A 25794-nucleotide genomic window follows, 5' to 3' on the forward strand; every position below is an offset into this window, starting at 1 on the left:
CCACCGAGAGGGCCCAGCGTATATCTATCCGTCATCGGGATGGACAAATCCCACTCTTGATCCATATGCCTCAACTCATACTTTCCGAATACTTAATCACATCTTTATAATCACCCATTTACGCAGTGGCGTTTGATGTAATCAAAGTACCCTTCCGGTATAAGTGATTTACATGATCTCATGGTCAAAGGATTAAGTTACTATGTATCGAAAGCTTATAGCAAGTTGAACTTAATGACTTGATCTCATGCTATGCTTACTATGGGTGTGTCCATCACATCATTCACCTAATGATATGACATTGTTATTAATAACATCCTATGTTCATGATCAGGAAACCATGATCATCTATTAATCAACAAGCTAGTTAAATGAGAGGCTTACTAGGGACTCTTGTTGTTTACACAACACACATGTATCAATGTTTCCGGTTAATACAATTATAGCATGGAGTGTAAACATTTATCATGAACACTAAGATATAACAATAACTATTTTATTATTGCCTCTCGGGCATATCTCCAACAATGTGGAGACATGTACCCATAAATATCTAGAGCTACCGATGACCACAATCCAGAGCTCGTAGAGAAAAAAACTTAATTATGAGAGATGACGGAAAATATTTAATGAAAATTCCCTTTACACAAACACAATAAAATTCTCATTAATAATCAATATATAGAAGCACATATGTAACAGTTTCAGTAAAACCAAATGTAAAAAAAAGAATGAATGAAAACCTTAGTGGAAATTATATAAAGAAACAAAATAGCACCGAAAAAACCATGAGATTATTCTGATCTGTTTCCAACCCGCAGGAGCCATGATGATCAGGCATCCATAAGCATAGTCTCCATTTCGTTGCATGAAGGATGCTAGTTGATTAGGCGACAGTTTCTTCTGATCTCCCCATTAGTGCGGGTCTTCACCCCGATGCCACCCATCTTTCTCATGGCTTGCTTGAACTTTGCCTCCCACACATAAGGCTTTAAATTTTGTTTGACCAAATACTTTGTCTTGGATGACTCGAGTGCGGCGTCTGATGTGAACAACACTTCATGGTTCAAAACGTTCTTGTAGTAACGGTTGTCCAGGGCATTAGGGGTATATATGTCCTGATCCACCGTAGAGCTACCACTCTTGCACTTCCTTGTCACCGATTTGGCAAACCTAGAGTTCATGGCCATTGGGTCCGAGGCGTTGCGCGGGAGACGGTCACCAAAGGATGAACAATGGGAGATCCCAACAGTGTGCGCCCCGGATAGGGTAACCATCTCATCAAGGGTGAGACCCTTGGCTGCAAACATAGCCTCGAGCACCGTGACATCGGCGAAAGGAGGGGGCAGGTTGAAGAGGGTCTCGTTCGCAGAAGAGATGCGCCCGTCGTAGCGGCCGGCTGGCATTTCAAAGTATACCTTCTTATTGCTGAGGAAGTAGGTAGCATCACGTCCAGCATAGGCGACAATGTCGGCGCAAGAGACGACGCCCTTGCACTTGGCCTCAAGCTTAGTCTTGATCTTGTCGATCACTTCGAACCCGCGAAGGCTGCCTATGTTAGGGAGGCCGAACTTTTCCGTTTGTTCATTGGCCTGTGTCTTGTCGAGGAGAACCGATGCATCGCAACCCTGAATCGAAGATATATGAATTCATCATGTCAAATGGTAAAGATTTATGCTAGCTACATTTGGATGATACATATATAAGGAGTGTTGCCTAGGTTAGAAGTGATAATGGGTTTGAGTATTTATATACCTGGACAAAACAGTCGTGGAAGAAGAGACGGATGAGCCCAGCACCGATGCCGCGGTTGCGTTTTATCTCCGCTTGCACAACGTCCCTTACGATCTTCTCTGCTCCTTTGCAAGTCTTGTAGTAGTAAGCGTAGCTGAGTGCCGAGGCAGCAGGACGAGTGCTCTTTGTGGGCGCCGACAATGGGTAGGGATACCCGTAGCTCGCTTGGCATGAGCGGGCCACACAACCAAGCAATGCTAGCAGCAGAGCCAAGGCGGCAAGCTTTTCACTAGCCATGGTTTGTATGTTGCTCCGAAATATACTACTGAAGCTAGCCCGAGAGAGTGCTGGAGGTTGGGTGAAGAAAACTTCGTGTGTTGTAGGTCTACTTATAGGTCTAGGCTGACCTTGAGAGAATGCATGCGTGTGTGGGATTGTGCTCTCCATGTTCCAGTTTGGGACATTATATTCCAGCTTTACTTAAAAATACAACATATGCTACCTACCATTAAATGGTTGACATTCGCTTTGTCATCTCTTTGATAATGCGTGCGTCTATCGTGGATGAGGTTTTTCCGTTAAGTGTTAATATCGCATCGTGAAAGAGTGTAAGGTAGGAGGAGCGTATTGGTACATTACATGTGTGTTTTCAAGTCAAGCTGGAACGTGTTGTCAAAACAAAAAATCAAAAGAGAGGTCAAATTTGAACATGGAGAGCACACACACAGCTCAAATGGTTGGTCATTGGCTTAGCCATTTGCTCTGAAAGAGTGCATGGTGGGTGGAGAGAGACTACTAGGGGAATGTCACAAACACGGCCAAGTAACAAAATCCTCGATTATAGTAGCTCAATGAAGCAATAATTGGAAGTACAATGGCAGTTCAGGAAAACATAGAATGTACATCGGCAACTTAGGTAGGATCTTCCCATAGGTAGCATATAAGATCATCTATGTATTATTAGTATATATTACTGTGGGATTTAAAGTTGCTAAAGGACGGCTGAGATTTGGTCTAGTGATAGCAGCCGTGGGGATTCAAGAAAGAGAGATTGACTATGAAATTGCAACAAGAATCCATGGCTCTGGCTTATCTTCTAGCTAGGAAACTGAAAAAGAAAAAACACTGGAGATTCAGTCATGGCACGTACAGACGACCAGACGTACAGAGGCTCGATCACACTAAGCACGAAAATGTCTACATGATCCATCGATACTCACCTATTGACTGAATATCACTGGTGCAAGTTTTTCACGACGCAAACAAGCAGCGAACTATCAATATTTTTCTGGGCGCAACCAAGGCTGACCCAATGTGTTAACATCGGAGGCACAATATGCGCAGTCAGATCAGCTGGTGCAAATTCTCCAGGCCACCGCACCATGCTTGCGTATAAGGGCATCTCCAGCGGCACCACGAAAAGGGTCGGGGAAACGCAAAGTGATTAGGCCGTCCGCGGAGACGCAAACCTAGCTCAAATATGCGCCTGGGATGCGTCTGTGCGGACGCTGCGCGGACGCGGAAACTGTCCGCTCGCGTCTGACGGACGTTTTTGTCTGGCCCACCTGGCTGTGACCCAGCGTCGATGCGTCTTCTCCGCCAGTATTGGCGCTGAGGCGTTGCTTCGGCAGTCTGCGGCCGCGTAAATGGCGATGCCTCGCGTGGCGTGCGGCCGTCGCCTACCTCTGTGCACGAAATAATGGCGTTGCCACGCGTGCCGCGGCCATCGCCCTGCCTCTGATCTATATAAACAGGGGTGGCCAGCATCTTATCTCCTCCCTGCAAAAACCCTAGCCGCCGCACAACCTCCGCCGTAGCGCCGCTGCCGCTCAGACTCCGCCACAGCCACCATGAGCAACGCCGGCTGCGGCCAGGCTGCCGCGCCTCCACCTCCACCTACACCTCCCACTCCACCTCCCCCGGCCTCGAGCTCCGACCAGGAGTTCGACTCCGACGACAGCACGGGCGACCTCCTCGACCCGGTCAGGGACGCCAAGGCCCTGGCACTCGCGGAGAAGGAAGCAGAGGAGGAGCGGGCGGGCCATGCGGCATTGGACAACGAGCTGGAACAACGCAGGCTGGCGGCCACCGCAGCCGCAGAGGACTCCGACTCCGAGATATCTTGGTCTTCCGATGAACCTGATGCGCCTACGCCGGAGGAGAGGGCGGCGGAGCAGAGGGCTATCGTCGAGTCTTTCGAGACGCTCAAGGACGACGCCGCGAACACGAGGCTGGAGCAGTGCTTGCAAGAGGACGCGGCGGCGCACCGAGCCATAGCAGCCGCACGGGAGGCGGCGGAGAAGCAGGCGATGGAACGACGCAACGACGGTACCGGCCCGTCCGGAAGCAAGTAGTCTAGTCTTCTAGATCTACATTGTATAGTTTTTATGCATTTAAATGTACTACTTTTATATTTTTAAATGTGTTGCAAATCTAAAAATGGGTCGCCCCGGTGGGAGCACACCCAGACGCAAACGGACGCGCGGACAAAATATGTCCGCGGGGCGACGCAAACGGATGCTCGCGACCACTTTTGGGCGTCTGAAATGCGTCGCCCTGTTGGAGATGTCCTAAGATGAAGTAACACACCGCTGATGTCCAGCCGGAGCATCGTCGTCAGGCAAATGTGTTGGCGTACACTTTTGAGCCGCTGGAGGCCGAGCGGACCATCTCGACATAATTTTGGTGCTATCATGTAAGGTGAGTTAACTTTAATCTAAATATGTATCTAAAATTGTGTTTCGACCCTGGTCATGGCGCGCGATGGCAGTGCGCGCACGCTGTTTTCTTGTTGAGAGCGTCGCTATTGCGGTCTGCTTCCACCTCACTCCAGTTGCTTTCGGGGAAACCCTAGATCTGGGTATCTTGGATTGGACAATGGCGTCGCTCTCTCTCTCTCATGAGGGCATTGTTTCTAGGAGCAGTTGTCGGATGGTGGAGCTAGGAGGTGGAGTGGTGTGCTTCTACCACGTCGTCATTGGCGAGTCTCGAGTGGTACGGTGGGGTCTCGATGATGGCTGCGGTGTGATGGATTCGCACTGGGTGGAGGTGCTATGTGGAGCTATGGTGGCATTGATGGCAGGTCTGGCAGGGGCTATGCGGAGCTCTACCTTGAAGATGGACCGGTGGTTTCATGGTGGTGACGGCTTCTAAAGCCAGGGCATGAGGCGCGCGTAGAGGGTCTGCTCCACCGGGCATGTGCTCTTTTTTCACCACAGGGTGACCTACTAATACCCCCAATATTTAGCTAGTGGGGTGTTGTTTCTATTTTTAGGGCATTAGGCCCGGCGGGATGTTTGTTCACCCACTGGCGGGTATCTAGGTGTTGAGTGGTACTTCGGGTTTGTGATGTATGCCTTTGACATTTATATGTTGAATAAGATCTAAATAAAACCTATATGCATCGATTGATGCAGAGGCAGTGGCTCCACCAGTTTGAAGAAAAAAAGGTCCTACACGATATGAGATGCTACATTGAGGTTCCGCGAAACAGGGAGCTCTATTCAGCAAATCTTCCTCCTGCTTGCAACAACAGCATAATCAGAACATGGTACCAGAGGAATAACATACACAACCACGAGCTTATTCTGACAAAAGTCTAGCTAGACATTCACATCCTCTCACATATAACTCGGTACAAATGAAATTCACTCTTTTACATAGGATTCTTAAGCTTTTTTCGAAATGGGGTGTACCCCGGCCTCTTCATCGGTTGATGCACACAGCCTTTTATTAAAGAATCGAATATTCAACGTTTACAATTCAAGGACCAACGAGGGTCGATACAAAAATCAACCATCGAAAAAGGAAAAGATTGGTAAGCAAGCTAGGCATCATGTAATCTCTTAATAGGCCGCCAAGTAGCCTGGTAGAAAATATCCTAGGCGGTTGCATCCAGAAACCGTGCACTCTCGCTGATCCTCCGGGAGCAAGAAACGCCAGAGCTGGATCCAGTGGACCATAGTGTGGATAACCTGCAAAAACTAGTAGAGTCCTTTCTATTAAAAACAATATCATTCCTGCAATTCCAGATTGACCAACATAAAGCCGAAACACCAATGTGAATTCTAGCTTTATCAGTTTTGTTAGTTCCATTAAGCCAATTCCCAAACATGTTTGTGACATTGGATGGAGGTGGAATATTATATGCAGCAAAAATCACTCGCCAAATAAGCTTAGCAAAAGGACAAAAAAATAAACAAATGTTCAACTGATTCCGCATCATCATAGAAAGAGCATTTTGTATTTCCATTCCAATTCATTTTTGCTAGATTATCACAGGTTAAGAGGACTCTCTTACTGAGGAACCACATAAAGATTTTAATTTTCAGTGGGATTTTTATCTTTCATATGTATTTACGAAGATATCTAGTGTGCCCATTTAACATATCGCCATACATAGATTTAACAGAGAATTTCCATGAAGATGTTAAGTCCCAAGCAAACTTATCTTGGTCTTCATTTAGGTTTACCTCCATTAATCTTTGGCAAAGATGCACCCATTGGTCCCATTTATCGCCTATCAATCTTCTTCGAAAACCAATATTTAGAGGAGTAGAATTCATAACATTTGCCACCGTATCGTGTTTACGATTGACTATGTTATATAATTGTGGATATTGGGATGCTAGGGTCTGATCACATAACCATCTATCTTCCCAAAACCGCACTCCTTCCCCAGAACCTACTTTAAATTTTCCTGTACTAAAAAAAGCCCCTTTAACCTTCATTAGCCCTTTCTAGAATGGTGAATCAGTAGGTTTTCTTTCAACTTCAACCAATGTTTTCCGCGAGAGGTATTTGTTTTTTAAAAGTTGTTGCCAAATCCCTTCTTCAGAGAGAAGTTTAAATAACCATTTACTTAATAGGCAAGAATTTTTAATCTCAAGAACTTCAATTCCAAGACCACCTTGGTCCTTAGGCCTGCAAATCAAGTTCCACTTAGTTAACCTATATTTCTTTTTTATTTTCCTCACACTGCCAAAAGAAACGTGATAGGAAAAAATCTAATCTCTTCCTTACCCCTTTAGGTAAATCAAAAAAAGATAGCATAAACATCGGCAAACTAGTAAGAACCGAATTAAGCAATACAAGGCAATCCCCGTATGATAGCAATTTTCCAGCCCAAGAACCCAATTTTCTCTCAAATCTACCTTCCAACGGATTCCATTCAGAGTTTTTTAACTTTCTATAATGGATTGGGATTCCCAAATATCTGAAGGGTAAAGAACAAGATTCACAACCAAATAGTTGTTTATACTGTTCCTCTTCCTCTTTGGCCCTACCAAAACAGAAAATCTCACTCTTATGAAAATTATTTTGAGTCCTCACAACTCTTCAAAGAAACACAAAATTAATTTCATGTTTACAGCTTTCTCAAAGTCGTGTTCCATAAAAAGAATCGTATCATTGGCATATTGCAAAATAGAAATTCCTCCATCAACTAAATGAGGGATGAGACTTCCTATCTGACCATCCTCCTTCGCTCTCGCTATTAGGATAGTCATTATATCTGCAATAGTGTTAAACAACAAAGGTGACAACGAGTCACCTTGCCGAAGACCTTTCCTAGTTTGAAAATAATGACCAATATCATCATTAACCTTGATCCCTACGCTTCCTCCCTTAACAAATTGCTCGATGAGTTGACACCATTTGGGGTCAAAACCTTTCATTCGCATAACTTGTTGAAGGAAAGGCCATTTAACTTTATCATATGCTTTCTAAAAATCAATTTTAAATATCACTCCATCCAATTTCTTCCGATGAAGTTCATGAATGGTTTCATGTAAGACAACTACTCCTTCAAGAATATGTCGTCCTGGCATGAATGCCGACTGTGTAGGACTAATAACTGTTTCAGCAACAGTATTAGCTCTAATAGTAGCAACTTTCGTGAATATTTTAAAACTAACATTGAGCAGATAGATAGGTCTATATTACTGGATCTGAAATGTGTTCTCCTTCTTGGGCAATAGGGTAATAACACCAAAGTTCAGTTTGAACAACTGTAATTCCCCTGAATGTAGTTGATTGAACATTGACATTAAATCACCCTTGATAACTTCCCAAAAAGTTTGGTAGAACTCAGCTGGAAAACCATCAGGTCCTGGAGATTTATTTAATTCCATTTGGAAAATAGCATCCCTAACTTCCTTCTCAGTGAATTCGGCAACAAGAATATTATTCTCCTCTGGTGTTAATTGCGGAATATCATGTGTATACCCCTCACTCAGTGTGAGGGTAGAAGCAGTTGGCTCTCCAAACAGCTTCTTGTAATATTCACAGATATAAAGTTGTAAATTCGCATCACCCACTATGGTTCCTTCCTCTTGTTCTAATTGGAATATTTTTTTCCTTCGGTGTTTGCCATTTGCAATTAGATGAAAATATTTTGTATTATTCCCTCCTTCTTGAATATGTTTTACTTTAGCTCTTTGTGCCCAATTAGATTCTTCATCTCTATGAAGTTTTGTTAAATCATCATTTGCCTTTCTTAACTTTGCTCTCTCTTCATCATCTAGAGGAATTGACTCAGCTTTCAAATCCAATTCATCTATCAACAATAGAAATTTTATTTCTCTTTTTTATATTATCCACTTAAACATTTTGCCCAACCATTAATAAAATACCTCAAATGTCTGATTTTATTCAGCCAAATGGCAACAGGAGTATTCCCATGAGTTTCAGCCACCCATTCAGCTCTCACTATCTCATAGAAATTCTCATGTTTCAACCATGATGTTTCAAAAGAGAAATGAGCTTTATTGCCAATATGAGCCTGATTGCCATAAATAATTAACAAAGGAGCATGACCAGAATCAGTCCTTGTCAAAGCTTTAATTGTGACTAAAGGAAATTTTTGTTCCCACTGAACTGTCGAAAGAATATGGTCGAGCTTCTCATAGGTTGGATTTTCCTTTCGATTGGCCCAGGTAAATTGCCTATCTGAGAGAGCAATCTCTCGCAGATTAAAGCTTTCAATAATAGCATTAAAAACAAAAGGTCAGTGTGGCTTGAAGTTATCATTATTCTTATCTTCTTTTCTTCTCAAAATATTAAAATCACCCCCAATAAGAGAAGGTTTGTTTCCCGAATCACCCAACCTGGCTAGTTCGGCTAGAAATTGTGCTTTATGGGTATCTTGAGCATCACCATAGACTGGCACTAATACCAACTCAAATCCATCATGTTTACATTTAACATGTAATTTGACACAAAAATCCCCAGTTTCGACTAAACCCACTTGTAGTGACGCATTATTAATTACAACCAGAATACATCCAGACCTTCCATGAGGGGGAAGACAAAATCAGAAAAAGTCAAACCCATTTGCCAATTTTTTACGAAAAGGAATTGAAAAATTAGATCTTCCCGTCTCCAATAAGGCGATCAAATCTAATTTCTCCTCCTTTAATTGTTCTTTGACAAACAAGTGTTTTGCAATATCACCAATAAATTTTTAGAGAATGCGGTGACATGTACCCATAAATTTTTAGAGTTACCCAAAATACGCCAGGTATGCCTGATCTTTCTCGAGAAGATGCCGCTTCTCTATAGTCAGAATACCGTAATGCACAATTCTTATATCTCCAGTTGCGGCCTTGAGAAGACGCTCAGTTAGCATCGGCATACCCATGGAACAAGTAGTTTGAGTCTCAGAACTGAATAGAAGTTTGTTACAATTAGGTTTAACCATGGGATAAGTTGGATCGCCAATGTATTTAACAATGTAGTGTTCTCCAACATGAGCCATGAAGTGTTCATCACCGTACCGATGGTCGTTCATGTAATCATCGACGCTGAACTCCATATCGTCATCAAATATTGTGAGTGATGACAAAAATATAGTTAATAAAAAATTCCCTTTACACAAAAACAATAAAATTCTCATCAATTAATCAATAGAAGCACACATGTAACAGTTTCATTAAAGCCAAATGTAAAACAAGAATGAACGAAAACCTTAGTGGAAAGTATACATAAAGAAAAAGAACTGTTTCCGACCGACCGGAGACATGACGATCAGGCATGCATCAAGATTGTCTCCATTTCGTTGCATGAATGTCGCTAGTTGATAAGGCGACAGTTCTTTCTGATCTCCCCATTAGCTTTGGTCTTCACCCCGATGCCGCCCATCTTCCTCATGGCTTGCTTGAACTTTGCCTCCCACACATAAGGCTTCAAGTTTTGTTTCACCAAATACTTTGTCTTGGACGACTCGAGCGCGGCGTCTGATGTAAACAACACTTCATGGTTGAGAACATTCTTGTAGTAACGGTTGTCCAGGGTGTTTGGGGTATAGATGTCCTGATCCACCGTAGAGCTACCGCTCTTGCACTTCCTTGTCACTGATTTGGCAAACCTAGAGTTCATGGCCATTGGGTCTGAGGCGTTGCGCGGGAGACGGTCACCAAAGGACGAGCAGTGGGAGATCCCAATAGTGTGCGCACCGGATAGGGTGACCATCTCGTCGAGGCTGAGCCCCTTGGCTGCAAACATAGCCTCGAGCACCGCGACATCGGCGAAAGGAGGGGGCAGGTTGAAGAGGGTCTCGTTCGCAGAAGAAATACGTCCGTCGTAGCGGCCGGCCGGCATTTCAAAGTATACCTTCTTATTGCTGAGGAAGTAGGTGGCGTCACGTCCAGCATAGGCGACAATATCCGCGCAAGAGACGACACCCTTGCACTTGGCCTCGAGCTTAGCCTTGATCTTGTCAATCACTTCGAAACCACGAAGGCTTCCTATGTTAGGGAGGCCGAACTTCTCCGTTTGTTCACTCGACTGGGTCTTGTCAAGAAGAACCGATGCATCACAACCCTGAAAAGAAGATATATAAACTCATCGTGTCAAATCGTAAACACCGATGCTAGCTACATTTGGCTGATATATGGGTTTCTAAGAAGTGATAGATGGGTTTGAGTATTTATATACCTGAACAAAGCAGTCGTGGAAGAAGAGACGGATGAGCCCGGCGCCGATGCCGCGGTTGCGTTTAATCTCCGCTTGCACGACGTCCCTCACGATCTTCTCTGCTCCTTTGCAAGTTTTGTAGTAATAAGCGTAGTTGAGTGCCGGGGCAGAAGGAGGAGTGCTCTTTCTAGGCGCTGACAACGGGTAGGGATGCCCATAGCTCGCTTGGCATGTGTGGGCCACGCAACCAACCAATGCTAGAAGCAAAGCCAAGGTGGCAAGCTTGTGACTAGCCATGGTTCGTACGTTGCTCTGGAAGACTACTACTGAAGCTAGCTCGAGAGTGCCGGAGAGAAACGATCGAAGTTGGATGAAGATAACTCGGTGTGTTGCAGGTCTACTTATAGATCTAAGCTGACATTCAGAACATGCACCCACGGCTTGTGGTTCCTGCAAAAAAAATCATTTGATGGTGGGTTTAGTTTTGTGTTCGAGTCAGCTGGAACATGGCAAGCACAATCTCACACACAGCTCATTCGAAGAAAGAAAAATCTCACACACTGAAATGGTTGACATTGACTTTTACTCTTCGTGTGTGGTTCTTCTGGTTGCTAGCCCGTGCATTTGATGATTAGATGTGTTCTAATTCCTTTCAGTCGGATGAGAAAAATGTTTTTGCGCAAATATTATTTTAAAAGTTATGTGGAAAAAGGTGATACAAAAAATTAAGAGCGAACGGTAGGACACAATAATACATGGCATTTTCTTGAAACAAAACCGTAGCTGGATCTTAGAAAACGTTGGCGAGATAACTTGGTTGTGTAAATTAATTCATGCTCAGGCAGTATTACAATTAGCGCATTGTTGAAACGAAAACAACATTTGGCCTAGAGAAGAGGAAAACACATCACATTACCTGATGTTGCTGCATTCTTGTCGTTACTGGTCTTTCTCTCTACCCAGCAAGTACAAATATCCTGAATTAGTCTGACCTAAGTACCCACAACGATCACCACGACGACTGCGGCCAACAACCCGGTTAAGACAGGATAATCATTCACCACCACTTTTACAGGCATTGTGTGTCCACTGTCAGCTCAAACAAATCGAACCAAATTCTGTGTCCAGCTAGCTTGTTAAATGAAGAGGAGTGTGTGGAGACCTATACGCATGAAACAGCCGTGTAGTGGACCTTTTTTTTTAGCTTCATCTGGTTTCATTTATTGAATGACATTGTCAGATTAGTAGTGGATGGATCAAGTCCCAGTTGTATATATGTTGATGTAAGAGCATCTCTAGCAGATCCCTCAAACCGTAACCTTTATTTGCACAAATCGCGATTGAGGACCGAAAAATATGTCCGCATACCAGATACGGTAAACAAAACTGTAAATAAAAAAAACACACGGGAGATAGAACATGCATTTTCATCGACATTTGGTAGGTGCATACATAAAATAGTGCAGTGAATTTGCAAAAAGTGCGACCTAAATCTAAGGAAATCGCCGCTACGGCGAACTACATAGAAAATTCGGCTGCGGGATGCTCACCGGAGCCTCTTGCCGTGGCGGCAACGTGGACGGCGTTGCGGCGGCGGCTTCACTCGTCATCGCTAAAGAGATCGTAGTACACTTTGTCATGCTCCTTCGCCACCACGCGCCATTCCTCCGCCTTCTCGGCTTCGCGGGGGCTCATCTCCGACACGAGACCAAGGGTGGTGGGAGGTGGTGGTTGTTGACGAAGTCGCCAGGCGCGAAGCCAGCCGCATCCTTGAGCGTGGGAAGGATCCTTTCGAGTTCCGCGTCCTCGACGTAGTCGCTAGGAGTAAACGAGGGTGCGTGCTCGGCCGCCATCTTCACCATCTACAATGGCGCGCGCGAGCTCACCGCGGAGGAGGCGGAGTAGATCGAAGGGGCAGCCCCGCAGCGGGAACAGCTCGAGTCCTGCGGGTAGAACTATTCTTGTCACAAAGTAAAGCTAATGCACCTCGTAGACTTTGGGGTGATTAGAATCTAAGGACCATGATATTCTTCCCTCACCTTTGCCTTCGCTTGGCATCACATGTGGATGAGTTCATTGAATGCATGGAGGTGCACTCGAGGGTCTCTACAGTGGAAGGAAAAGTTGTTTCCTCTGCCATGGCAGGTGATGTTACCGCGGAAGATTTCGCTGTTTCCTCTAGCATGGCAGGAGATGTCCCTATTTTCTCTGCCGTGGAAGGAGTTGCTACCTCGGCAAAATACCTCCTGTTTTCTCTACCGCTACAAGAACTGATTCTGACTATGGTTTCAATAAGGTGGTCGTGTCGCCATGTAATGAGGACCTTCTACACGATCTCACAGTGCAGCGAAGGGAGACGGAACTATACTCATTCTATTGGTCGTGTCGAATGTCTTAGTAAACGAGCTAGAGTCTCCTATTGTTTTGAATCCTTTTAGTCCATCTGCTACTCCGACTGTTGTGAATATGTGTCCTAATATTTCAGATACTGTGGAGCTCCAACAGATGGATGTTACTACGGTGGCATCAAGTGGATCGCCTACAACTGACAATAGCAAAGGTATGAGTACGGCCACAAGTAAGGAGCAAGAGCTTCTCTCTTATTTAAATATTTTGTTAAACTCACATTTTCCCCAAGCTAATATTGATAACACAGTCTCGACCGATCATACAATCTCTCTTTCAACAGATACTAGAAATTCAGGTAAGAGTGCTGGTACATGAGCGTATCTCGGTGGTCGGTATTCCATGGAGGATATTGTGGTGTTTGGGGTATTCCAGAAGAAAAAAAAACTAGCATCGTAGGTCGCAACGCAGGGCGCATCACCTTATGTCTAGCATAGGCTAGTAGTTCTCGTGGTGTGCGGCTGTGGCCGCTGGCGTTTGACAAAGCATTCGAGGCATTTTCAAGGCGGTGGCCGGCGGCGGACGGGTGATGGAGATCGATCAAGCCGAGCTCCGCGCATAGTCTCACAGCGATCCCATCCATAATTCCATAATTCCTGGCCCATATGTCGTCGGTGTGCTATATTTCTCTGCTTGGCCCACCTGCTCACATCCCCTTACATCCGCCACTGTAAATCATGTGCGCTCATGAGCATGATCCGACGGTTGACAGGTTCAAATCGATGTGTGATGGTCTAGCTAGGTAAGCTTTACTATAAACTAGACCATAAAAGCGCGCTTTGCTGCACCCGCCAATATTTATGAAAAAAAATAGTGCACAAACTTATGAATAGTTTCACCTTTCGTTAAGATAATAAGAGGTAAATTTTTGTACTATTAGATTATCATGACATACAATGTCTTCCAGACTGGTTCTTAATCGTGTCAGCATGCCAATGTTTTTCTTGAGGACCTGTTACTATTTTCGTCTGGTTGGATTCCTTTAAGCTTTAGTTTAATATTTTTTCATCATGATAGCTCAAAGGTCCGTGGAAAGATAATGAAAAGTTATGATGTTCGGTTACCATCAGCTATGTTCTTTATTTAATACCAATCAATCCATTGATAAAGTGATGCAACATTTTTAACTATCTATTTATAAAGCATTTAAGGAAAAAAAAATCAACAGATACTCAATAACGGACAAATTAAGCAGATGGTACAAATACATCGGAAGATCTAAACAATGCATGACTGATATACACAAGGCAAAATCGACATACCATATTTTAGATCTTCATAAACTTCAGTACTAAATCTGAAGGAAGCCTTAATAGAACATACCATTAATGTTTCATACATACCGTTGGAAAAATATATAAGAAATTCACTAAACTCGAAAAACACTTCTAACAAGTCCTATGTCACCCTTTGGTCAGATGCATGTCTTTAACAAAGTTGCACCATGCCAAATTTCAACATCATTTCTTTTAAAGGGGAACATTAGGTGCAAAATACAAGGAGAAAACAAATGCAATCTTGAAATCGAGAACTAAATCGGCCAACACAAAAAAAATCGCGACGTACAAATCCTTATGTTCGAAGAAAGCTCTAAACCATGGGATGTGCTAATACAGTAAACAATTTAAACTATAGACTGTGTATATGAGATCTAGGATATAATTAATAGTGTACCAGAGCTGAAGGCAACCAGCAACTAAACATAATCAAGCAGATCTACAATTGACAATGTTGGAAGAAACTTTCTCGGGTAGACTTAATGGTCATTCTTAACTGACTTTTGTATGTATGCTCAATATGATGGTAGTAAATGAACAATATTCACAGCAATGTAAACCTGATTTTATTACTGTAAAAAAATATTATAAACTCAATTAAGTTCCTACCAGCTGCAGCAATACTCAAGTGAGTTCCCACAAACTTCTTTCTAGATAATTTAGTTGTCATATTTTCATGTATAAAATTTACAGGAACATACACAAGATTTTTCAGTATTTTTACATCTTTATGGTGATGGCTCAAAAGGAGCCTCTTTTGAGTTATTATAATTTATTCACGCCAACTTAGTATTGAAAATCTCTGATCTCCTCATCTCACCAAGGATGGTGTATGCTTCTTGAGTAGATCTTTTATCAAGGTCACCATTAGGTTGAGCAAAAAGAGTTCAAAATTAGAGTAATAAATCTGACTTACCTTTATTAATCGAGCCAGATTTATCTGTTATCTCACAATAGATGAAACAACCAGCTAAAATCCTTATCACATTTACGATGTTATCCATCCAAGAGATTTGCTCAGTAATTATAGTTGTGCATGGATACACACAACATATAGATTCCCCAAATCAATCAGGTAACTCTCATGGCTTCTTCCCAATCCTATAATGGAATCCGACAAACAGCCAAACATAGGCATTTAGAAGCATATATTAATATTGAAAATTAGAATTAGTTGTACCAACTTACATCAAAAAAATTGAAGTTTTCACCTCTTGTGGGTCAATGCCGAAAACTCGCTCACCCCTAATTTTGGGCCATATTTAGTCTGTTGGAGACTCACACATGGACATGCATGCAAAAACTTAGAGAGATACATATCGTAAACTGTCGCTGGAGTTGACATAATATAATCAGAACTATTTCACTGAATGTTTAACAAAAGCAAAGATGCACTTAGCTTACGGCTCAAATCTAGGGGTCTAGTCAAAAGTCAGATGAGGTTGACAGAGAGTTTACAAGGGGCAGAACCGGCTCCCTGCCGCACCTCCACCAGTGCATCCACCTTTTAGATAATATAGGCAAGGTTTGTATGAAAACTCTTTAGATAAAAAAGCTCAGATTGGTCAAAATTGCTATAATATATATATCAATATTACAAGACATTTACTTACATCATGAAAAATCAAATCAAAGAAGGAAGTCATATCAATGCCATTACTAATATATCCATCTGTAGTACATGAATCCAACAATTGAGTTGCTCCATCCTTTAAAATGGCAAAGTTATTTTTGTATGAATTGATGTGTATCTGCAGCCAAAACAAAGCTGAGTTCAATGCAATTTATTTATTGATAGTTGGGTGCTCATCAACAAGGAACACAATAGATTGTGACCAAATACCTCGTGTGAAAAAAGATAGAAAAACATACCAATGATTTTACAGATTCCGGGTGGAAAAATCTAGGTAAACTGAGAGGGCTTGGTTGCAGCATGGATCATCCTGCGGTTTGGAATGAGCTCTGGCAGAGAGCTTATAATTTCATTGACCATGTCCCTTCTTTTAAGTTTAGTTGCGCATTACAATTGCAACCATTTATGGAATGTAAGATGTTCGTTTTGTACAAGAACTAACCTACTTGACTTTATGGAAATTTGTTGACCTCCGATCTGCATGTGTAGGAAAGGCAACCAACAGCAGGGGTATACGAGTAGGCTCATCTGCTCTGCCTCCTCTCTTCTCCTCTTACCCAAGTCTTCTGCTGCCAGCGACAACCTGTAAAATATAGAATGAAAATATAGCACAAATTAGGATTCCAAACTGAAAATCCTATATGTGGAAAAGGGGTTGTCGGAGGAACGAGAATCTGCAGTAAAATCATAGACGGCGATGGAGTCCAAAGAGGATCTCAAAAGGGTAATGTCAGCCAAGAAGAAGGGAAGGAAGTCGGTGGCCATCAAAATCCATCGAACTTCATATCCACCGGTGCGAGCGTCGCCTCGCCGGTTTCTAAGCCAGATCCAACCACGCGTGGAGCTGGGCGTCGCTGAGGTGTGTCGCAGGCGGAGGAAAAAGGACGGCGTGACGAGGAGGGAGAGAGCGGAAAAGAAACGTTGTCGCTTCGTCTGGTTTCCTGTACAGCCAACGATACGGAAGAAGGGAAAAAAAAGCCTCACGGGCCATATGAAAAGTACACACAATTTGGCTAGATCAATCCCGTGGCCCAATTAATGAGGGGCGACCCAACTTGTTTTGTGGAGTAGCTGCCCTAAAACGGTTTGCTGGCCCATTTAACGCGATCGCAACGACGTAGAAACGAGTTTAGCGACCCTTCGGTATTACTGGCTGATCTACAACGTTGGATGACCAGATCCGACGACCCAGGACGCCAAAACACTGTGGTGGCTCCTAGCTAGGTGAGTTTTACTGTTAACTAATAATAACTACAGTGGCAAGCACCTACTCCTACATGTATTTTGGGGCTATCACTATCAGCACACAAAAGCCAAAGATTTGAGAAGAGATCCCAACTTGAGAATTGAAGAACAAAGCGTGAAGAAGAAAGGCACTAGCAATACGCTCTAGATATCATCAAGAAACTATCTGCAAAGACCAGAATTACAGAACATTGTATCTTTCTGAACATTGCTTAATCTGACCAGGGGCTAGCTAGACATCCACATACTCACACATAAACTAGGTACAAATGACATTCACTTGGTTCCGTAGAATCCTTAAGCTGAAATTCATAATTCAATATGTAATGCGGAGATGTGTACCCATAAATTTGTAGAGTTACCGACAACCACAAACCAAAGCTCTTAGAGTGAAAAACTAACTTGTGGGAGATAACAAAATAATATAATAAAAATGCGCTTTACACAAAAAAAATAACGGTCTCATTAATTAATCAATAGAAGCACACATGTAACAATTCCAGTAAAATAAAATGTAAAACAAAAATGAATAAAATCCTTATTGGGAAGTATATAAAAAAATCACACACAAAAAACGTCATGCATTCTGGTCGGTTTCCAACTTCCAGGGGCCATGATGATTAGGCATGCATCATCACCAGCTCGGTTTCGTTGCATGAAGGTTGCTAGTTGATAAGGCGACAACTCTTTCTGATCTCCCCATTAGCGCTGGTCTTCACCCCGATGCTGCCCATCTTCCTCATGGCTTGCTTGAACTTTGTCTCCCACACATACGGCTTCAAATTTTGTTTCACCAAATAGTTTGTCTTGGACGACTCGAGCGTGGCATCAGATGTGAACAACACTTCATGGTTGAGAACGTTCTTGTAGTACCGGTTGTCCAGGGTATTAGGGGTATAGATGTCCTGATCCACCGTAGAGCTACCACTCTTGCACTTCCTTGTCACCGATTTGGCAAACCTAGAGTTCATAGCCATTGGGTCTGATGCGTTGCGCGGGAGACGGTCACCGAAGGACGAGCAGTGGGAGATCCCGATAGTGTGCGCACCGGATAGGGTGACCATCTCGTCGAGGCTGAGCCCCTTGGCTGCAAACATAGCCTCGAGCACCGTGACATTGACGAAAGGAGGGGGTAGGTTGAAGAGGGTCTCATTCGCAGAAGAGATGCGTCCATCGTAGCGGCCGGCCGGCATTTCAAAGTATACCTTCTTATTGCTGAGGAAGTAGGTGGCATCACGTCCAGCATAGGCGACAATGTCCGCGCAGGAGACGACACCCTTGCACTTGGCCTCGAGCTTAGTCTTGATCTTATCGATCACTTCGAACCCTCGAAGGCTGCCTATGTTAGGAAGGCCGAACTTCTCCGTCTGTTCATTGGACTGGGTCTTGTCAAGGAGAACCGATGCATCGCATCCCTGAAAAGAAGATAAATGAATTCATCACGTCAAATTGTAAACATCTACCCTAGCTACATTTGACTAATGTGTATATCAGGAACATGTTAGAAGTGATAGATGGGTATGTGTATTTACATACCTGGACAAAGCAGTCGTGGAAGAAGAGACGGATGAGCCCGGCGCCGATGCCACGGTTGCGTTTAATCTCCGCCTGCACAACATCCCTCACGATCTTCTCTGCTCCTTTGCAAGTCTTGTAGTAGTAAGCGTAGCTAAGCGCCGGGGCAGCAGGAGTACTCTTTGCTGGTGCCGACAACGGGTAGGGATACCCGTAGCTCGCTTGGCACGTGTGGGCAATGCAGCCAAACAATGCTAGTAGCAGAGCCAAGGCGGCAAGCTTTTCACTAGCCATGGTTCGTATGTTGCTCTGAAAGGCTGCTCCTGAAGCTAGCCCGAGAGATTGCGGGAGGGAAACGATCGAAGTTGGGTGAAGGAAACTTGGTGTGTTGCGGGCCTACTTATAGGTCTCAGGTGGCCTATAAAATATGCAAGCACGAACTTATGGTTCATCCAATATTTGTTTTCCTTTTGATGGTGGGTTGCATGTAGTGTGTTTGAGTCAAGCTGGAACATGGCGAGCACAATCTCACACACAGCTCAGTGGAGAAAAGAAAATCTCACAGACAAGCTCAAATGGTTGACATTGGCTTTTACTCTTTGTGTGGTCCTACTAGTTGCTAGCCCGTGCATTTGATGATTAGGTGTCTTCTAATTTCTTTCTATCTAACAAACAGAGTAGGATGAGAAAAAAAAATGTGGAAATAGTATTCTGAAAGTAATGTGGAAACAAGTGGTACAAAAAGCAAAGATGGAACTGTAGGACACAATAATACAAAAGCATTTTCTTGAAACAAAACCGTAGCTGGATCCTAGAAAATGTTGGCAACATAACTTGGTTGTGTAAATTACAATTAACTGACGCTGCTGCGTCCCTGGCGTTACTGTCTTTCTCTCCACCCAGCAAATGCAAATCGCCTGACTTAGTCTGACCAAAGTACCCACAACCAGCACCACGACGACTGCAGCCAACAACCCGGTTAAGCCAGGATAATCATTCACCACCACTTCTACAGGCATTGTGTATCCACTGTCAGCTCAAACAAATCGAACCAAATTCTGTATCCAGCTGGATTTGAGATATAATTTTGTTCTATCAGAAAAAATCAGCACAAGAAAACCAAGGATTTGAGGATTAAAAAAATGTGAAGAAGAAAGGAACTGATAATACGCTCTAGATCATCAACAAACAGGACGCACGACATCAGAATTACAGAACATTGATCTTTCTGAACCTGGTTACTGTTTATCATCACAGGCATACATATACATACACCCCTGTAGGAAATTCACATACACCACTCCCTAGTCATGCACTGATATGAGACGCTACAGCCAAGTTCTGCAAAACAGGGAGCTCTTTAGCAACTCTCCCTGCTCCACCGTTGCTCTCGTGCATGTTCACCACACGGGACAAAAATACATGCATGTAGCAGCACCATAATCTGAGCTAAAGTTATCGTTCACTTGTGTCAGATAGCGCATTCAGAACATGCTACCAGAGGGCAAAACTTACCACTGCCAGAACTACCGCTTACAAGCCCATCATCATGCGCAGCTCCTCGATGCGCATCTCCTTGTTCTCCTTGGCTCCACCTTTCCTCCCGAACGCACCACTGATCAGCCGCTTCTTCCTCTCTTGCAGCTCCAGGATCCTCTCCTCGATGCTGCCCTTCACAATCAGACGCACTGCCTTCACCGCTCTCGTCTGCCCGATCCGGTGCACCCGGTCCATGGCCTGCTCCTCCACCCCAGGGTTCCACCAGGGGTCAAAGAGGTAAACCGTCGATGCCGCGGTCAGGTTCACGCCAGCTCCTGCAGCCTTCAGGCTGGCCAGCAGCACAGTTGGGGCGTCAGGGCCAACAACGGCGAACTGCTTTATAACATCTGACCTCTTCTTCGCACTCATGGAGCCGTCGAGGCGCAGTATGTTGAAGCCTGCTCTCTTGAGAGGCCCTTCCAACAAAAGCAACATCTTCCTGAACTGGGAAAAGACCACGGACTTTGATGAAGGGTCCTCCTTCTGCGAACGCTTCAGTAGTTCCAGCAGGGCTTGCACCTTGGAAGACAGCGGTTTGTCAGAGCCAAGGTTTTCTGAGCCATCTTCATCGGCATGCTGTACCTCCGGAGCAATAAAGAGGTCTTCTTTAGATAGAGACCGCCGACATATTGGACAGCGGGAACTAGAGCTCTTGAGGATTTTTAGGATGCAGGTTTGGCAATATATGTGAGTGCAACTTGTTATCACAGTTTTTGATGGAGGAGATAAGCAAATTGGACAGTCAAAGTCCTCTCCATCGTCAACCAATGAGGCTAACTTCTTCAACAACTCTGGGTTTTTAGACACATCTGCAACAAGGGCAACAGATTTCTATATGAGTAAGAATAAAGATATTTCCAGTGTACAGTACAAGAATAACGATAGAGATAGACACAATTGTGTTGCGGTAAGATACAATAAGATAAGTAATGCAGGAATAAGAATAACTGAATAGCGATAGGAACAATTGATTTCACCATTACTTATTTATTATAGTACCAAAAGTAGAATAAATTAACAAAAAGAATTCTGAAAACAGTACTTCACATTGGTACTAAATGCAACTTCCATTTTTCCAAACTCCAAAACATGTGTTAAATTGTATGATGATTACTGATAAAGCATTCCGTACAACCAACCTATACCACAAATAAGGATCACTACAAAACCTAAGCATTCAACCTAATTGGTATGGGGATTTAGAAAAGCTTGATCTGATATTTTGTGGATGATAAAACCTTAAGTTTTTTGCCGGCCCTGATAATACAAAGGAATTTTCTGCAAGGTCCAGGTATATTACTGAATTAACAAATGTATTCAGCGTCTTACAAAGGTTCATAAGCAATGTTACCAGGACTAGTATAGAGTACTAATTGATATCCGGTTTCGGTGAAAAATAATCACAGTTCATCTGCAAGATTGGCACACAATGTAGCTTATACAAATAACAGAAGCGTTGCAATACAACATAATTATTATTTATTAAATGAACTACCAATGGACTTACTGACATTGGTTTCATTTTGAATAGATAAACCAACAGGACTTCAGTAATCAGTAGTTGCTAGTTGGATGCTAGTACAGTACGATGGTCTACTTTCAGAGAAAGTAAGATGGAGCTTCATTTAAATACCAATATACAACAACACAGATGTGATACTTCTTTAGAAACAACATGAATCAATTTAAATCGTTACACTTTTCATATGTGACAAAAAGATTGAATTATGGATTATTAATTTATTATACCAATAACATAAAGCATGAATAGTGAACACAAAAACATAATCCTATATACCTTCAAAAGAGCTAGTAGGAAACCATGACTTCATGTCAATAGGGCACAGTGCTACATCGTTGCAGAGCTGGCGGAGCCTCAGAATGAAAAACAGCACGGTTGAGTAGTTACGCAAAATCGATTCTCTGTCACCAAACTCCAGCATTTTGTTTCTCCCTTCCATTTCCATCTGATCATAGTACTCCCGTTCCTCCGTAGAAAGTTCAATGTAACATGCTACAACAGTTTTAGGTGGAAGGGCAACCACACTCTTACTTCCACTCTCTGCATCTTTTGTTCTGCGCAGTGAGATAGCACCTAGGAGGTTCTACAATAAACAGACAACAAATTTACATTGCAGATATGTTTGACTCCCTTTCCAACACCGTTATAAAAATACTCATTATTCTCCCCATAAGAAGATCGACCGACATTGATGGTAGAATCAGCATAATCAAAACAAAATAATATACATGTAAGGCAGTTTGATGAGTTATGGCAAGTAGTAGGAGAGTCTGATGTGCAAGAGCATATACAGATTACAGGACCAAAAGCTATCAGAACATAAAGATTGCAAGCAAACGAACATAGTGACTTAACTTTCTAACTCTAGAAGCAGGTTTACCAGTGATCACCTGCCACTGTTGAGAAACATCTGATTCAACTGGCAATATTTACTAGTAGTTCTAAAACTGTGGAATGACAAAAACAGAGTAATGGGGTGAGAGAGGGACAACCGTCCTAACTTACTTGTAATCGTGACAACCCAGCCTTATCCCCTTTCCCTAGGGGGCGCTGGATCAAGCTCTGCCAATAGCTCTTAAATGAAAAAGGCTCGAACTTCAAAAATGCCATGAGCGGGTACAAATCCAACGAGCTGTTCTGGATTGGTGTCCCAGTGACTACCCACCGCCTCTGTGCATTCAAAGCAGTAACCGCCTTAGTCTGCCGAGCTGCAGAGTTCTTGATCACATGGGCCTCATCCAGAATCACCCGGAACCACTCAATATCATTCACCGGCGAGCCCTCCTGGCCAAATTCCGTGCCCAAGATGCTGTAAGTGGTAATCACAATGTCATACTTCAGCAGCACATTCTTATCATTTGTCCGCTCTCCATGATACATATACACCTTCAAGCTTCCTGCCTTGGTGTGCTCCTCCAGCTGTGTCACCCAAGACGAGAACACCGAGGGCGGGCATACCACAAGTGTAGTCCGTGATCCCTCCTCAGCAGCATCAATCTTCCTCCTTTTAGCCCCTTTGTTCGTCTTCTTTACCCCCACATTGGGGGCTTTGCTTCTGGCAATCAATGAGAGCAGAGTGAGCGTCTTGCCAAGCCCCATATCATCGGCGAAAATCCCGCCTCTCAGTGGTGCCGGCCGCTCCTTGGCATCCTGGGTTGTAAGCACATTCTTGTATCCCCCATCTTTATCTTCTTCCCAGAATGGTGGCAGGTCGCAGGACTCCTCCCGGTGCACCAGCCATCCCAGAGCTTCCTTCTGGTGCTGGAACAGGGCCGACAGCACCACATCCTCCGGCGCCTCCATGGGCTCAATCCGGCGGCAGTCGCCGTCCTTCCCCACATGCGCGAACAGCTTATCGACATCCCGGTCGGATTTCTTGGTCCGTTCTTGCACGAAGGCGGACTCGGAGAAGAAGAACTCGGGGTTATTGGGGGCGACGAGGGCGAGGCCCTTGTCCTTGATAGCCTTCTTCACAGTTTCGGCGGCGGCTGGGCGGGCGAAGATGTGTACCTGGCAGATGAGGCTGTAGGGCTTGCCGCCGTTCTTGGAGGAAGGGGCCTTGGGCACGATGGCGATGTTGTTGGCGATGAGGAGCGAATCGAGGAGCGGGGCGAGGGCACTGGCTGCGCGGCGCTCGATGTGACCGGCCTTGACGCCGCGGTTGTTGTGGACGGCGATGGCGTTGTCGTCGTGAGGGTTGAGGGGCTCGCGGACGAGGGTGACGTTCGCGCGGCCGGTGATGGTGCCGCTGTAGTGGTGGAGGCCGACGATCTTGGTGACGAGTAAGCCCAGGAGGTAGGGCTCGTCGTCGTCGCCGCCGCCGCGGGAGGAGGAGGCGGCCATGGCGGCGGCTGAGTTGGGAGGGGTTTGAAACTGAAAGGCGGCGTGTGCGGAAAGGTCGAGAGGGGTTTGGGCTAGGGCAATGAGTGGGGATTTCTTTTAGGACATACAGGCCTGATTGGTTGCTCCCATTACCAGCGCCCCTTGACTCGCATCGCGCCCCTTGACTCGCATCGTTTTTGGCGAGCCACGCTAAGAGCATCTCCAGTCGCGTCTCCCAAACCGTCCCCCAAACCGCGTCGGATCGAGCGTTTGGGGGACGTGTTTCGTTTGTGCCGTGTTTGGGGGACGTCGCTTCCCAGCCGCGTCCCCCAAACGCCGCCCCCAAACATTTAAAATAATTTTTCTGGCATTTTTATTTCAATTTCCACAAACTAATACATAATTGGAAACGTGGTTTACACGAAAACATAATTGGGAACGTGGTTTTCCACAAACTAATACATAGTTTGAACCGTCGTGAACACAAATATAAAATGTTGCAAAGAAACTAAACCTAACTAGGCCGTGCATCGAAGGTTTCCTGTGTTCGCTGCTAAGAAAGAACACTCGAGGGCACACCCAGTCACCTAAACTGGAAAATCCAGCGGGAGGATGGTGCCCTTGTTGGTTCTACCGATGAGGCGAACAGGCAGAAACCTCCGTGCACGTATTCGCTGCGAAGAAACAACACTCATTCAGTCGTCCTCCTCGTCGGTGCTGTCGTCGTGGGAGTCCTTGTCGACGTGGTAGTCCGGAGGCGGCGCCTCTCGTCGAAGTCCTTGACGCTCTTGTCTCTTTTGCCGATGTAGGAGAACACGAGGTTGTAGCCGGCTTCGAGGCTGTGGTGGCGCGCGAACGTCTCCCAGCCGATGTTGAGGTACATCTTGCCGCGCGCGTCGTAGATCGCCTTGACGATCCACCGGCGATGGCCGCACGAATGCTCCCGCAGATGCATCGTGCGCGGGCGTACGCCGCCGACGTGCTCGGCGAAGGAGTCGGCGACCTGCGGATGCCGCGCGGGTCGCCGCGAGGACGTGGACGAACTCGAACAGGACGTCCGGCTCCACGTCCATCTCCGACGATGAAGACGACGGCGTGGGAGGCGACGGCGAGCGTTCAGCTATGCCGCGGCCACGACCACGACCACGACCACGGCCGCGGCCGCGAGGTCGGCCTCCGCCTCTACCAGACATAGCGTCGAGTCTTGTTGAGAGATGGTGGCGGCTAGGGTTTGGGAGAGAGGCGCTAGGGTTTGTGTGTGAGAGGGACGATGAGAGGCGCCCCTTTTTATAGGCCGGAGGGAGGCGGAGGAGCGGTGGCGCTCATTAACGCCGGCACGCAGAGCTAGGCGCGACGGGACGCGTCGCTGCGCCCTCTGCGGGAACTGCACCGTCGCTGCGCGCCAATAACTTCCGTCGCGAGGTAGGCGACGGTTAGGTTTAAATTAATTGTGCCGCTGACGGGTCGGCCCCACCACTCCCCGCCTCGCTTTTCGTTGTGTCCGGCGTCCCCGGAGCGTCCCCTGTGGGACGGGGACGGGCTCGGGGCGCCGGACACCGTATAGGGGCGCGCCGGACAAAAAAGGGCTTTGGGGGACGCGGCTGGAACACATTTTCTGTCCGGCGCGCCCCAAATCCCTTTGGGGGACGGTTTGGGGGACGCGACTGGAGATGCTCTAATGTCTCTCG

At 45.0% G+C, this 25794-nt stretch overlaps 4 protein-coding genes across 4 annotated transcripts; all 4 read right to left on the minus strand.

Moving 5' to 3' along the window:
• Positions 1 to 732: 732 nt before the first annotated feature.
• LOC127331911 (peroxidase 2-like) lies at positions 733 to 2058 on the minus strand. Its single transcript, XM_051358143.2, has 2 exons — positions 1756 to 2058; positions 733 to 1628 (listed from the first exon to the last, which is right to left on the minus strand). The coding sequence occupies exons 1-2, from the start codon at positions 2029 to 2031 to the stop codon at positions 879 to 881; spliced, it is 1026 nt and encodes a 341-aa protein (XP_051214103.1). The 5' UTR covers positions 2032 to 2058; the 3' UTR covers positions 733 to 878.
• A 7549-nt stretch (positions 2059 to 9607) lies between these two features.
• LOC127331910 (peroxidase 2) lies at positions 9608 to 10998 on the minus strand. The gene is made up of 2 exons (XM_051358139.2): positions 10669 to 10998; positions 9608 to 10554 (listed from the first exon to the last, which is right to left on the minus strand). The coding sequence occupies exons 1-2, from the start codon at positions 10942 to 10944 to the stop codon at positions 9805 to 9807; spliced, it is 1026 nt and encodes a 341-aa protein (XP_051214099.1). The 5' UTR covers positions 10945 to 10998; the 3' UTR covers positions 9608 to 9804.
• A 6657-nt stretch (positions 10999 to 17655) lies between these two features.
• Positions 17656 to 19075, minus strand: LOC139829779 (peroxidase 2-like). Its single transcript, XM_051358140.2, has 2 exons — positions 18745 to 19075; positions 17656 to 18623 (listed from the first exon to the last, which is right to left on the minus strand). Exons 1-2 carry the CDS (start codon positions 19015 to 19017, stop codon positions 17874 to 17876), a joined length of 1023 nt encoding a protein of 340 aa, XP_051214100.1. The 5' UTR covers positions 19018 to 19075; the 3' UTR covers positions 17656 to 17873.
• An 829-nt stretch (positions 19076 to 19904) lies between these two features.
• LOC127331909 (putative SWI/SNF-related matrix-associated actin-dependent regulator of chromatin subfamily A member 3-like 1) lies at positions 19905 to 24219 on the minus strand. Its single transcript, XM_051358138.2, has 3 exons — positions 22790 to 24219; positions 22061 to 22367; positions 19905 to 21071 (listed from the first exon to the last, which is right to left on the minus strand). The coding sequence occupies exons 1-3, from the start codon at positions 24125 to 24127 to the stop codon at positions 20257 to 20259; spliced, it is 2460 nt and encodes an 819-aa protein (XP_051214098.1). The 5' UTR covers positions 24128 to 24219; the 3' UTR covers positions 19905 to 20256.
• Between the last annotated feature and the right edge of the window lie 1575 nt (positions 24220 to 25794).

This window comes from Lolium perenne, chromosome 2, assembly GCF_019359855.2.
Source record: "Lolium perenne isolate Kyuss_39 chromosome 2, Kyuss_2.0, whole genome shotgun sequence".
In the NCBI taxonomy this organism is placed as follows: Eukaryota; Viridiplantae; Streptophyta; class Magnoliopsida; order Poales; family Poaceae; genus Lolium; species Lolium perenne.